Below are 15,175 nucleotides of genomic sequence, written 5' to 3' on the forward strand. Positions count from 1 at the left end.
TCCGCATCCATGAACACCAACTAGCCACGAAACGACACGACCAGCTATCCTTAGTAGCCACACACGCAGATGACAGGCAACGTGAGTTCGACTGGGACAACACTACTATTATTGGACAAGCCAAACAGAGAACAGCCAGGGGATTCTTAGAGGCATGGCACTCATTCACAGATTCAATCAATAAGCACATCAACCTGGACCCAATATACCGGCCACTGCAACGGACAGCTGGAACTGACAACCGGAAACGGCAGATTCAAACCTCTATAAATGCCGGAGGAAACATCACAGAAGTGCTTCACAGGAGGCTCCCAAGCACTGAGGATGTCACCTAGACAGGGGATGAAACGTCTGCAACACAAATTTCCAGCTCCGCGAACTGAACCACAACAACGAGCACCCGAGCTACAAATCTTCTCACAAACTTTGAACAGGAGGAAACTACTGAGCAAGAGAAGTGTCTGTATGCAATTCTGCAACTAATCCACAGACTATAAAAATGTCAAATCCCCTTTTATTATAAATATATCCTGTTCATGATGGAGTGTTTTCTTACAATAATTGTATGGTTCACAGAAGTATTGTCCGATTACAGCTCTTTGTACAAAGTAAATGACTAAAGATAAAGAAGCACCTGAAAAAATTACAAGGGATATGTTATGCACTAGACCAGAGATTTATTCTCAGCCTTAGTGATTACTCTTAGGAATTGGTGTATATTCTCCCTTAAAAGCAACAGTCAAAAACAAGGCAGATACTGGAAAGATTGACTTTGCTTGACTTTTTCCTATCCACGAAGTCCACAATGTCAACTTTTAGAATTTCAAAACTCCCAAGTCTGATTAACTAAAGGTGTCAGCACTTCTTAAAAATTGCATTGGTCATACATGATTACAATACTACCATATAAATATATAATATATGTGATGATGCCATCTATGGTGTGGGAGGATATAGGTTGGGATGCATTGTTTACAATAAACAGATCTAATAAATTCATATGTTTAATTAATTGAGGTATGTTTACGGAATAAATCTTAAGCAAGAACTGCAACAACAATTGCTATTTCCTAATTGATTAGCAGAAGTGTCAGTCATAAATAACAGAATGAAAAGTGCCTGAGTAGCTGTAAAAATGAAATAGTTTCCTACAAACACCAAATTTCGATTTTTAAATTTTCAGTATGTCTTCCAAACAATCCATCCTGCACCACAAAGCTGAAAAATGTTCAGGAACTGAATTCGCCATGGTAATATTATATTGGTGAAGATAAAATTTTACGCTCTTCATGCACATATTTATTAAAAAAATACACTTATACAAAAAAAACATTTAAGGAGAGGCTGAATTTGGGGCTATTTTCCCCTCGAGCATTGGAGGCTGAGGGGTGACATTATGGAAGTTTATAAAATTATGGGGGGCATGGATAGGTTGAATAGCCATGGTCCTTTCTTCAGGGGAGGAGAGTTCAAAATTAGAGCGAACAGGTTTAAGGTGAGAAGGGAAAGATTTAAAAAAGGTACCTAAGGGGCAACTTTTTAACGCACATAGTGGTGCGTGTATGAAATAAGCTGGGAAGAGGTTCAGGAAGCTGGTACAATTACAACATTTAAAAGGCATCTGGATGGGTATATGAACAGAAAGGATTTAGGGGGATATGGGCCAAATGCTGGTAAATGAGACTAGATTAATTGCAAATATCTGATTGGCATGTTCGAGTTGGACCAAAGGGTCTGTTTCCATGATGTACATCTTTATGATGAGATTAGATTCCCTACAGTGTGGAAACAGGCCCTTCGGCCCAACCAGTCCACACCGACCCTCCAAAGAGTAACCCACCCAGACCCATTTCCCTCTGACTAATGCCACCTAACACGGCAATTTAACATGGCCAATTCACCTGAACTGCACATCTTTGGACTGTGGGAGGAAATCCACGCAGACACGGGGAGAATGTGCAAACTCCACACAGACAGTCATCTGAGGCTGGAATCAAACCTGGGACCTTGGTGCTGTGAGGCAGCAGTGCTAATCACTGAGTCACCATGCCACCCTAGATTCTAACTGATCTGGCTGGCAGCTTTGAATTGAATCCCTGCAGTGTGGAAACAGGCCTTTTGAAATATAGGTTACCCATCTGAGATGAAACTATACCAACAGATGTTATGTCATTATCTACATTAATGGAATCCATGTCATAATTAATATTTTTGTGGTAAACCTAAGGGCAGCATTTTCATTATATACACAAATGAATATTGTTTAAAAGAAATCTGGTCCATTGTTAAAAACAGGAATTGCTACATTAACTTCCATAGTATCAGGACTGCCATGCTTGTGACAACGTCATAATTGTTAAAATATATAAAAGCTTCTGTGGTAGCAAATTAAAGCAAACATCTATTGTCAGAATTTCTGCATATGTCATTTGCTCCATTTAAGATTTAATTGACCAATAAATCACAAGGATTAATTTTGACTTTTTCTCAATACTCCATAATTAGTCATGTGACAGCACAGCATTTGGTTTGTAAACAAGACACTTAGTAAAATTAATCAACCCTAACCAGTGAGATTTTCTGTACACTTTTATCTCATTGCCAAATTGCTTGCATCCTTATTAACCAGTTTACATACATCCAATACAGAAAATAGTACATGCATTATCTTTCCTTCATTGATATTTCAAACAAAATAAATCTGAATGTTAAAATAACTTCCCATTTGCATCTATTGACAATTAACAGTGCATTGAATAAATAATGCATTTTAATTTTTTAAAAATTGTGTTAAATGATTGCTGGAAACATGAGAAAGAGAAGGCAATCAATATTGTGGGAAAGTTGGATCAATCTTACAAGCCCAAGCCATTAGGCCACCCTGGATATCCTTCACCGATAACGAGGAGAGCTCATTGTCAAGTATCTCTTGCAGGATCTTAACAGCCTTCTGGGAATCATTCCCTTGTTTACAGATAACATAGACTGTTAAGTTAAAGGAAAAGGAATTAGGTCATTGCACCTGTTGGAACAACATTATCATTACAAGACAAATCATTAATAATGGCTCAAAATTTAGAGATTATCATTTGACCAATTTGTTGTTAGGGCTAATACAAATGTTGTAGCATTTTCAAAAGATCAGCAGCTCTCTCTTCTGATGATAAATGGTAACAATTCGCTGATAAAATATACAGTATTGAACAAAATGATTTGAGGAAAATGTTGTGAAAACTTGAAATGTAGATTTTTTAAAATTAGTTTTGGTTACTATTTTCATAGGAGGCTGAAATACTACCCAACATACACTAGAGAGTTTAGTAAAGAGTGCCCCCTGCTGATGGAAGTTCAAACTGATTTATCCAAGATAAAGGAAGAGGTGGTGTACACTTGGCAATAACTTGCATGTTTGTGGTCTATGATGAAGTAAAAGTTATCAAACATTTGATGCCGAGAAGCATAAAAGCAATATTATGAAAGGTGACCATAAACTTGGGCTGAACAAGCCGACTTTAAAGGTGTATCTTAAAAGGAGGAAAGAGAAGTGAAGAGAGAGAATTAGCAAAGGGCTCATCAGCTGATGATACAGATGGCCATTTAGCCCATTGAGTCTGCTCAATCATTCGATCATAAATGATCTGTTTCTCAGTCTTGTTCTCTTGCTTCTTTCCAGTATCCTTTGGTCCCCTTACTAACGAAGAACCCATCTATCTCAGTCTGACATACATTTAATGACTTGGCCTCTGCAGCAATGAGCTCCACAAATTCATTACCCTCTGGCTGAAGAAATTCTTCACCATCTCAGTAGCAAAGGGTCATCCCTTTACTCTGAAGCTGTGCCCTTAGGTCCCAGTCTCTCCTACTAGTGGAATCATCTTCTTCAAATCCACTCTATCCAGGCCTCTCAGTATGCTGTAAGTTGAGATTGCCTCATGCTTCTAAACTTCATCAAGTACAAACGTCCTCAACCACTCCTCATACAACAAGCGTGAGATTCCTGAGATCATACCTGTAAATGTCCTCTGCACCTCCTCAAATGCTAGCACATCCCTCCTTAGATACAGGGCCCAAAATTGCTCACAATATTCCAAGTGCCATCTGACCAGAGATCCATCTCAAAGCCCCATCAGTACATATTTGCTTTTGTATTCTACCCCTCTTGAAATGAATGCTAACATTGCACTTACCTTTCTAACTGCCAACTGAACCTGAACCTTAAGAGAACCCTGAACTAGGATTCCTAAGCTCTTTTGTGCTTAAGATATGAAAAGCCTTTCTCCATTTAGACACTTCTACTTTTCCTACCAAAACGCATAGTGTCACACTTTCCCAAATTACATTCCATCTGCCACTTTCTTGCCCACTCACCTAGCCTGTCCAAGTCTTTCTGCAGCCTTCCCACATCCTCAAACCTACCTGTCTCTCCATCTATTTTTGTATCATCTGCCAACTTAACAATACTCTCAGTTCCACAAGATCATTACAATGTAAAACATGAATAGTTATGGTCCTAACACTGACCCCTGCAGAATTCCACTACTCACGAGATGCCATCCTGAAAAAAAGACCCCTTTATCCCTACTGTGTGCCTAAAGTTGTCCTGGTTGAAACCTATAAATTAGCAATGACAAAGAGACCAGGATTGGAATAACACAAAAATCAAGGAAGGTGATAGATGTGAAGGAGATGACAGAGAGGTGTGATTCACTTGAGGTGTAAACAGTTTTTTTAAAATGTGAGGCCCAGTCAGACTAGTAGCCAGTACATATAACAAGTGGATGGGATGATGGGTGTTGGTGACTTGGCAATTTAGGATATGGGCCACACAGCTTAGAGTTAACCAAAATGTACAGAGGGTGTATATGAGAGAGGTCAGCTACAAGAGCAATGGAATACTAGAGTTCAGAACAAACAGAAACACAGATAAGAGTTTCAGCAATAAATGGGCTGAGGCAATACCAAAGATAGGCCATATTATAGATGGTATAGGCAGTCTTGGTAATAGAAGATGTGGGAGTCAGAATCCCAGCTCAGGGTCAAATAGAATTCAGGGGTTGAAATAGTCTGATTCATCCTCAGATAATGACTAGTGAGGGCTGAGATTGGTGAATAGGCAGTACACGTTTATATTTAATACAGAAATTCCTAAAATAAAATGTCACTTATTCCATTTGACAATCTATACTACAATTAAAGCACAACTTCTGGCACTCCAGTACCTATCAATCTGTAGTTAAATTAGAATATTTTGCAATAATGCTTTTTCTGTTCTTCCTTTAATTCAAATGCATTAATTATCAAAAAACAAGCTCACTCTAACCTCTCAGTTCAGAGAATGAGATTTTTAACCACAGAGTTCAAAATTAACTTGGATTAAATTTAGTGCTCAGGTTACCCATAACAATGTTTCAGGAAAATGTTCAATCCATCCCCATGCAGCACAACTAACCAAACAGAAGTATTCAGGTTTATCAGACATGATTGCATTATACTCCTATCAGGTCACATGGACTTGAGACAATCAGATTACTTGTACTGAAGCACTGGTGACTGACTACACTAAGCTCCAGACATAACAAAATGAAATTCTAATCCTGAAAAGAGCAGTCTAAATATTTATTGTGGTTCTGCAATAATGGATCTGTTCACACCACGTGAACAGAATGCAAGCTCTTTTTAAAAATAAAATCTTTATCATCAATTGCAGCACAAATTGCATCTAAAATGTGTTTTCTATTGCTGGACTAAAAACCTGCACCTGTTCTCAGGTTTTATATGTAATTCATATTCATTATGGCCTATAGTGCTTAGTATAAAACCAAGTATCTGATTAGATTTTTAGCATTCAAGATGTTTCTTTTTCATGCTGTGCGAACCTGAATCCATAAATCTAATTGTTCCATGTTACCCAATTTTCTCTCATTTACAGTATAATTCTTACTTTTATCTTTTAAAACATTCCATTTCACACTTACCGGCATTGAATTCCATTTTCCACTTTCTTGCTCATTCTATAGTGATTTCTCTTAACTCCAATAGTAATTTTTAATGCCCTACATGATGTCACCCCCTCCTTAGTTCTGGAACTGCAACCATCCTAAAACCTAACCAATAGCTCTCTGCTGTTCGGATTTCAACCTCTTTTTGGGCCACAATTAATCTCAGTGCCTTTAGCCATTATGGTCTACAACATGGAATTGCCTCACTGAATCCCTCAATCTCCCTTTCCTATAAAGACTGTTCTAGAAATCTATCAAGCTTTTCATCATTGTTTGTTTATAATTTTATTTTGGCACAGCTTTGTTTGGCTTAAGCTCTGATAGCTTTGTTTTGCATTAAAGGCAGTATTACAAGTGTGTTTGTGTGCCAAGTGCTGTGCCTATACTTAACAATTTTTTAAAAATAAAGGCTACAAAGTAGGCCAACCTCAATTAATCTTGATTATTTCTCTGCCAGGTCATTACAAAATATTTAGATAACAATGTTTAGATTAGGGAATAACACAGTAAATGATGATTGGTGGAGGAGAGCTAAAAAATGAATACAAAAATTGACCAAATTACACACAGAAGTGCAAAAATGACTTATGTTCATTGCCAAACTCCTAGCTCTGTGGGGTACAATAAATATAGGTTTAGAGTTATAGAGTTATAAGGATGATGATAAAACATGAAACAAAAACAAAGTTTTTGAGAAACTCAGCAGGTTTGGCAGCATGACTTAAAGGAAAGATGCAAACGTAGTCAAATTTGCAGATGACACAAAAATATGTAGAAAGGCAAGAGAGATACAAAACAGTTTACAGAGATCTTAATAGGTTACGTAAGTGAGCAAGAAGTTGGCAAATGGAGTGTAATGTGGAACAAAGAAAAACTGTTCATTTTGGAAGGGATAACAAAAGAACAGACTTGGAAGCACTTATACTGTATGAAACACAAAGCTAGCACACAGGTGCAGAAGATAATTAGGAAGGCTAACGGAATGTTGGCCCTTATTTCAAGATGGATGGAGCGTAAGAGTAAGGAAGTCTTACTGCAACTGTAAAAGATACTGGTGAGACAACACTTGGAGTACTGACATCAGTCTTGGTCCCCTTCTTTAAGGAAATTATAGTACTTAATTCAGGCAGTTCAGAGAAGAGTTCTCGGTAGGACTTTCACAAAGCCATCAGAGACGCCAAGAGACAATACCAGACTAAGCTAGAGTCTCAGACTAACCAAATGAACACACATCGAATGTGGCAAGGCTACAATATAATGGACTACAAAACAACGTTGAATAGAATTGCTGACAACAACAGATCCCTTCCCAATGAGCTCAATGTATTCAATGTTCTTTTTGAACAGGCCAGTGAAATGATATCATCTGGCCCAACAGCCTTGGGCGCACCTGCATCCAGTCACCTCCGCAGATGTCAGATTGGCCTCGAGGTGAACCCACGGATTGCAACTGGCCCGGATGGAGACCCCAGCCACACATTCAGGTCCTGAGTGGACCAGCTGGCTGGAGAATTTGCAAACATCTTTAACCACTCTGTACTATGGTGTAAGATCCAACCCCTCTGCTTTCTCAGAAATATCAGAAATTTGGCATATCCACAATGATTCTTACCAATTTTTATAGGTACAGAGGAAACTCGATTATCTGAATTCCAATTATCCGAAAATCGGATTATCCGAAGGAGATCTCGAGGTCCCGATGGAAACATTACATCAAAGACGTGTTTCCAGCAGTGATCGTGTCTTTTGTTTACAGGGATTAAACAGGCACCGTCTCCAAATGACTGACCTCCCACCTCTCTCTCTCACAGACACAATCGCCTCACACTTTCCCTGGAGTTCTACAGAGGGGTGTACCCTAACCCCCCTGCCCTGCTTCCCAGGAATAATCTCTCCAACATTGCCCTGCACAGGGCAAAGAGTAAACCGGTCAAAAATTTGCAGTAAAACGTTGTGTGTGGGTGTGTGTGTGCGCGTGCGTGTCTGTGCGCTATTTGGAGATTTATCTCACAAAGGCAGCGGCAGCAGCAGCAGAGGGGGGGGGGGGTATTGGTGGTGGGGTCTCGCACACTGTGTGCTGCTGCAGTCTCCTGAATAGGGAGCAGACTTTAAAATTGAGCCCCAGAGGAAAGCCTTTTAATCGAGTTTCCGAATAATCGATTAACTGAAAGAAATACTGCCCGCCCATCATGTTCAGATAATCGCGATTCCACTGTACACCATAGAACACATCCAGTTTGGCATGGCAAATACAAAAACAGAAGTTTCTGGAAAAGCAACTATTGCTCGAACTCCCCCATGTCCTAGCCCCTTACCACATACTCCAGGTCTTGTTATCATAAAGTCATCCATTACACACTACCTATTGTTAGTCAGTAACACTTCCCATTACCAGCTATCCACCCTCCCAGCCTGATCATTATCGACTCCTTTGTCCAACTGTTCTTCTCTCTCTTTGGGCTCTATTCCTACCTATCATTTACTCCTCACCCTCTTTCCCCCCCCACCTGATCTTCTGCATATAAACTGACAGTTTTCGAGCTACCATTAGTTCTGAGGAATGGTCACCACACCTGAAATATTAATTTTGATTTTGCTTCAAAGATGCTACTAGATGTGCTGAATATTTCCAGCAACTTCTGTTTCTGATTTACAGCATCCACATCTTTTGGTTTTTATTTGGTAAGGCAACTACTCTGCCCAAGATTGCAAGAAATTGCAAAAGATGGAAACACAGCCCAGTCCATCACAAACACCAGCCTTCCTTCCACTAACTCTGTCTACACTTGCTACTGCCTTGGGAAAACAGCTATCATAATGAAGGACCCTCCCACCCAGTGATTAGCTCCTCAACCTTCTTCCATTGAATAGAAGATACAGAGGTCTGAAAGAAGCATACAAACAAATGCAAGAACAACTTCTTTCCCTGTGTTATCAGACTTATGAACAGACCTGTCATATTAGGTGACCTTTCTCTGCACCTTTTCTATGATGTATCCATAAAAATTGGTAAGAATCATTGTGGATATGCCAAATTTCCCTAGTCTTCTGAGGAAGCAGAGGGGTTGGTGTAGTTTCTTGACCATGGTATTGATGTGGATGGACTAGGATAGATTGTTGGTGATATTTCCTCCTAGGATCTTGAAGCTCTTGACCACTCCACCTCAGCACTAATGATACAGACAGGGGCATGTCCTCCACTTCACTGCATGTAATAGATAACCAGCTCCTTCATTTTGCTGACATTGAGGGAGATATTGTTGCTTTAACCCCATGTCATCAAGCTGTGCATCTATTTCTTGTACTCTGTCTTGCTGTTGTCTGAGATTCCATCCACAACAGTGGCATCACGAGCAAGTGTAATAATTTATTCTGCATTCTATTCTATTACCCTGATGTACTTATTAAAGGTAAGATTTATCTGGTTAGCATAAAAAAAGTACTTTTAACTTTGCCTTGGTACATGTGACAAAAATAAGTCAAATCAAAGAAGGTTCACTTGCATGATCCCCAGTATGGAAGGGTTGTTTTAGAAGCAAAGGTTAAACAGGTTGGGACTCCGTTCATTGAGGTAAGCTCTCATTCTTTTAAGTTCCATTGAAACATACAGGAGGCTTAATGGGCTTGAAAGGCAAATGAGGAGAGGATGTTTCCCTCATGGAAGAGTCTAGAACCAGAGGAATAGTCTCAGAATAAAGGGGCACCAAGACAAGCCTGAGATGAGGAGGAATTTTGTCTCTCGCAGGATGGAATGTCTTTGGAAATCCTTGACACAAAGATTCTGCCTGCACGACTCTATGTATATTTAAGGTTGAGATCTATAGATTATTGGTTAGTAGGGGAGGTTGAGGGTTACAGACAAAAGGCAGGAAAGTAGGCATGAGGAAAATTGGATCAGCCATGATCTGCTGAATAGCCAAGAAGGCTCTGAGGGCTGAATGGCCTATTCCTGTTCCTATTTCTTACAATCTTGTGGTTATCTATAGAAAGTTAAGATTTTGAGTCCACTGACACTCCATAAGAATTGAAAGTAGCTGGGAAATGGTGCTATTATGCTGATGACTTTTGGGAGGGAGAATGGGTGAGATGAATAGAAAACCTGGAGATCGTCTTGATGTGTTCTGTTCACTCCTTTCTCCATGCCCATCTTCCTCCCATCACACACAAATACCCAACTTCCTCACCTTACACTGCAATCATATCATATTATTTAACACCATTTAAAACTGCACAGTATTTCATGTTTTACCAAGCTAATATGTGAAAAACACTTACATTAATTTTCACCTCTTCTCACTAGCGAAAGCAATCTTTCATTAGTTACCCACTCAAAATATTTCACATTAGTCAAGACAGATTTTTGATCTCCAATGAAGTCAAAGGTGGGGAGCAGGCAGGAAGGTGGAGTCAAAGCCACACTAGATCACCTATGATCTTACTGAGTGGCAGAACAGATTCATGAGATCTATTCCAGTTCTTTTTCTCCCCCCCAACAATATCATTTTGAATACTTCTACAGATCATCTTTAATTTCTACTTTCTAAAAGAAAAATAAAATATTTTTCAAAGGTCTTGTTCATAACTATAGCCTCTCATTCCTGCTATAAGAACCTAAGAAATAGAAGCAGGAGAAGACCATAAGCCCATAGCCCATTATTCTCATAAACCAAAAATATATTGCAGTCTTAAATATACTTAATAACAGAACATCCACATTTCTCTACAGTAGACAATTCAAACTATTAACAATGCTCCGAGTGAAGATACTTATCATTTCACTCCCAGCCAAGGGAAACAAGTGCACAGTATCAAGCACCTTCAGAACCTTGCATGTTTCAATGAGATAATCCCTTATTCTTTAAATTTTAGCAAGTATAAACACAAATTACTCAGCATTCGGTAACAGGGCAGCCTTTTATCCAAGGAAGCAATCTGGAGAACTTGTTCCGCCTCCAATGCAATCCTTCCTTAGAAAGACTCCAACGTGATATCACCAAAGCACTACACAATTGCAGCAAGACTTCTTATTCTTGTACTTCAATTCCCTAACAACATGATCATTTCCTTTGTAACTGTCTGTTGTATTGAGTGTTTCCTCTAACTTGCATGGCTGCTGAGTTCCTCCAAGGTTCAGCGCATGCTTACCATCATGCCAACGCACTTAGGTCCAGTTTCAAAAAAAAAATCCACAGCCACACGTGACCTTGGGAGGTCAATGTACTAAAAATTACTGTATTGATTGTAATTTATAATGCTTCCAGTGGCACTTTACCAAATGCTTTTGGAAATCAGAACACAAGAATATAAGAACTTGGAGCAGGACTAGGCAATTCAGCCCTTCAATCCTGCTCCATCATTTGATACAATCATGGCTGATCTCACCTTCCCCTCAACTCCACTTTCCTATCCATTCTCCACAATCCTTCAATCTATTACTAATTAAAAACCTGTTTGTCTACCTCCTCCTTAAATTTAGTCAATGCCCTAGCATCCATTGCACTTTGGATAAGTGTATATAATATATACTACATCCACTTGATTCTCTTGTTCTATCCTGATAGTTACATTGTTAGAAAACTCTAACTTGTCAAATACCTGTTGTAGGACAATCATGAAGACATTGGATTATACTATAATTTTCTAAGTGCACTGTCAAGAACTCCACTCCAGCACTGTCCTGATGACTGATGTCAGGCATAGTTCTAATATGTACTTCATGTACATTTATAAGTTTTCTATTATCCTTCATGTAATAGGTTTCGTAAAATTCCATGAAATTATTAACTTTCGTTTGAAAGCATTCATGTTCGTGAGTCAGAAAATTGCATTAACTAATGACCAAAATTGACTGTCTACCATGGAACTCAGTGATACCTTGCGCACACAAATTTACTGCTGTTTGCCTACAAACTAATAACAATACTTTAAACAATAGTTAATTGGCCATAAGACATCTGGCTAATGTAAATTTTTTTTCAATCTCCCAACTGTTGTCAAACCATTGTCTTGGCTAAATTTAACATCACCTCCTTGCTATTATGTGTACTATGTGCATACATAAAATCAAACACAAAAACAGGATAGAAACAGCTAGGGGTACAAATAGTGATTTTCTTAAAGGTGACAATTTTGGCAGAACTCCCATTGTATTCCCTACATCTGTACACTCAGTGACATCCTCAAATAATTCATTAAAATTTAATAGAGCCTCACTACTCAACAGCCCTTGGATTTTGTAATGTTCTGGAAGTCAGTTTAATTCTAGAACTTTATTGTCTTTTAATTTTCTCTTATACCTTGCTTTTCTTAAGGAGACACCACTACCTGAAAAACAGAACTCATGACAAAGATTTTTGTTTATATTATTGTTTCACTAGTTTTCCTTTAGGCAACCCTTCCACATTATTATGTTACAAGCAAGAACTCAATAAATATATTTAAGCTAAGGACATAAAAGCTAACATGCATGTAATGTGGTTTTTATTAAATTCTGTAACTGGAGAGGAACAATAGAATGATAGAAAAGCAAATCTATTTCATGTTCATCAAAGCCTTGTGTTTTACCTTAATCAGCAGGTTACGTCCTTCTCCAAAACTTGGATTTGGGATCCAAAATGCCATTTCAATATTGAAGGGATGTTGAGATGGAGATAGCCAGAGAAAGAGCAAAGGCATTGTGTCAAAATGTTTTGCCTCTGTGAGAAGGATTGTCAAAGAATACAGCAGGATGTAGATAGATTGCTGATTTGGGCAGAGGAATGGCAATTGGAGTTTCTTCTGGACAAATATGAGGTGATGTATTTTGAAAGATCAAATTCAGGTACACACTCTGTACACACAGACCAAGAGCGCCATCAACTGAACTATGACAAAGTAATCATTCTAGAACAAGTTAACCAGAGACATGTCAGAGAGAGAGAGAGAGAGAGAGAGAGAGAGAGAGAGAGATAGAGAGAGAGAGAGATGTGTGTTCTTGGAAGCCTGGTTTTCATTGAAAAAGGACATCAACAAACACAGAGATAGACTCCGTGTACAAACTGTTACAGAGAAGACCCAAAAATGACACTCACCCCAACAGAACAGGCCATATAAAAACCATCGGGACAGAACAACAGCGCTTCATTGAAGTAGCACAGATGATGTTACCCAGAATGGCAATGAAATGGCTGCACGATAGCCCAGCTGCTCAGCAAGCTAACCAACTACCTTATTCATAATCCGATTTACAGATCTTCGCAAAAGCCCTCAACATCAGAAAATATTAAAATGTTCTTAAATTTCACAGATCTCCAACAATTTGCTAATGATATGAAAAGTTCTGCTTTAATTAACACCACTACTAGACTGTTTTTGGTTCGTTTTTAACACTGCCTGGATTAGTTTGAATGTATAAATGTTTTGATAGCTTCTTTTAAAATCCATAAGTAAAAAAATGAACATTAATTTTTTTTTAAGTTTGTGTATAAGTTGATGAGAATATTCAAGATCCCAATATATTTTATACTTAATGTTAATGTGAGCTTGCTGGGAAAATATTTGTTTATCATTTTTCAGGCAAAATGTTTCTGATTTTGTAATGCATCAAAATAATTAAGTTAATTAACAAAGGGAAAATGCAATGTGAAATGGGATTTAAGCTCCAGCATAGTGGTTTAATTGAAAGAGGAGCTTTGTACCACAGAGTGAGAAGACTTAAGATTCATATTCACATGTACGACTTCCATTCTCCCTCATCATCACAGACGCGTAGATGAATCAAGTTTTAGCTTTACACCTACTTTATGCATATGTTACATTTGAAGTAGGTATCCGCTAAACCTTTGTGTAAAAGCGTTTAAAATCAACATCATTACCCAGATGCCCTTTCCATACAAATCATTGTAGGAGAAAAGAGTTTTGAGCACACCTTGGCTATAACTACAAAAGTAGTGTGACTCAACCATCCTCCACTATTACATTTCTACACAACCACACAGTTTGCCTCTTAGACCTGCTCTGAAGTTTCTGGCAGAATTTATTTGCTGCAAAGTTGTTAAGCCATCAAAGGGCAATTGAAGCAACATGAGTTGCATTCTGTGATTGAAAACACATTGCCCCACTCCACTCATTTCAAAGCCTTACAAATTGGCATTAAATCAATTTAGTGTACAAAGCTAGAATTCAAAAAAAATGGAAGGAAGGTTTGTCCATAGCCTGTCAATAATTGTGTATAATATCATATTTTCTCTCCTGAAAGCAAGCTGAGATTTAGCACTGGGTTCAAGAAGCTTGAAGTTGACAGTTTTTTGTTTAAAATATAAAAGACAAGCCTCTCATGAACTATTTCCTTAGACTGAAGGCACTATACAATACTCTAGCTCTTACTTTAATTCTTGAAGTGGATTCAGCAACATTTGCAGGGACTTCAGAAGAAGACCTAAACTTAGTTTCATATGTGGTATGTGAATCTGTGATATTAAATTTTAAACACAAGGATTTCTCAATTTATGAAATGCTAATTATAAAAACAAACCTCAAAATATTTCTAAATCTTGTATGAAGCTTAAAACGATGTATTGTCCTTCATTGCGAGGGAGATAGAGTTTAAAAATAGAAAAGTAATGCTGCAACTGTATAAGATTCTGGTAAGGCCATATCTGGAATACTGTGTACAGTATTGGTTTCCTTACTTGAGAAAGGATGTTGTGGTTCTGTTCGCCGAGCTGGAATTCGTGTTGCAGACGTTTCATCCCCTGTCTAGGTGACATTCTCAGTGCTTGGGAGCCTCCTGTGAAGCGCTTCTGTGATCTTTCCTCCGGCATTTATAGTGATTTGTACCTGCTGCTTCTGGTTGTCAGTTCCAGCTGTCCGTTGCAGTGGCCGGTATATTGGGTCGAGGTCGATGTGCTTATTGATTGAATCTGTGGACGAGTGCCATGCCTCTAAGAATCCCCTGTCTGTTCTCTGTTTGGCTTATCCTATAATAGTAGTGTTGTCCCAGTCGAACTCATGTTGCTTGTTATCCGAGTGTGTGGCTACTAAGGATAGCTGGTCATGTCGTTTCGTGGCTAGTTGGTGTTCATGGATGCGGATCGTTAGCTGTCTTCCTGTTTGTCCTATGTAGTGTTTTGTGCAGTCCTTGCATGGGATTTTGTACACTACATTGGTTTGCTCATGCTGGGTATCGGGTCCTTCGT

The 15,175-nt window shown here is 38.6% G+C and overlaps 1 protein-coding gene across 3 annotated transcripts in view; it reads right to left on the reverse strand.

The window, feature by feature from the left end:
• Positions 1-15,175, reverse strand: part of mocs3 (molybdenum cofactor synthesis 3) — a 73,022-nt gene that overhangs the window by 3,687 nt on the left and 54,160 nt on the right. For 2 of the 3 annotated variants that reach the window (XM_043695554.1, XM_043695553.1), the window contains exon 13: positions 2,418-2,985. The exons of the other annotated variant lie outside the window; for it this stretch is intronic. In XM_043695554.1, coding sequence (XP_043551489.1) covers positions 2,828-2,985 — 158 coding nt within the window. In that variant the 3' untranslated portion in view covers positions 2,418-2,827. Of the gene's footprint in view, positions 1-2,417; positions 2,986-15,175 lie in introns of those variants that run through there. 3 annotated transcript variants of the gene reach the window in all.

Source organism: Chiloscyllium plagiosum, chromosome 9, assembly GCF_004010195.1.
Source record: "Chiloscyllium plagiosum isolate BGI_BamShark_2017 chromosome 9, ASM401019v2, whole genome shotgun sequence".
NCBI lineage: Eukaryota > Metazoa > Chordata > Chondrichthyes > Orectolobiformes > Hemiscylliidae > Chiloscyllium > Chiloscyllium plagiosum.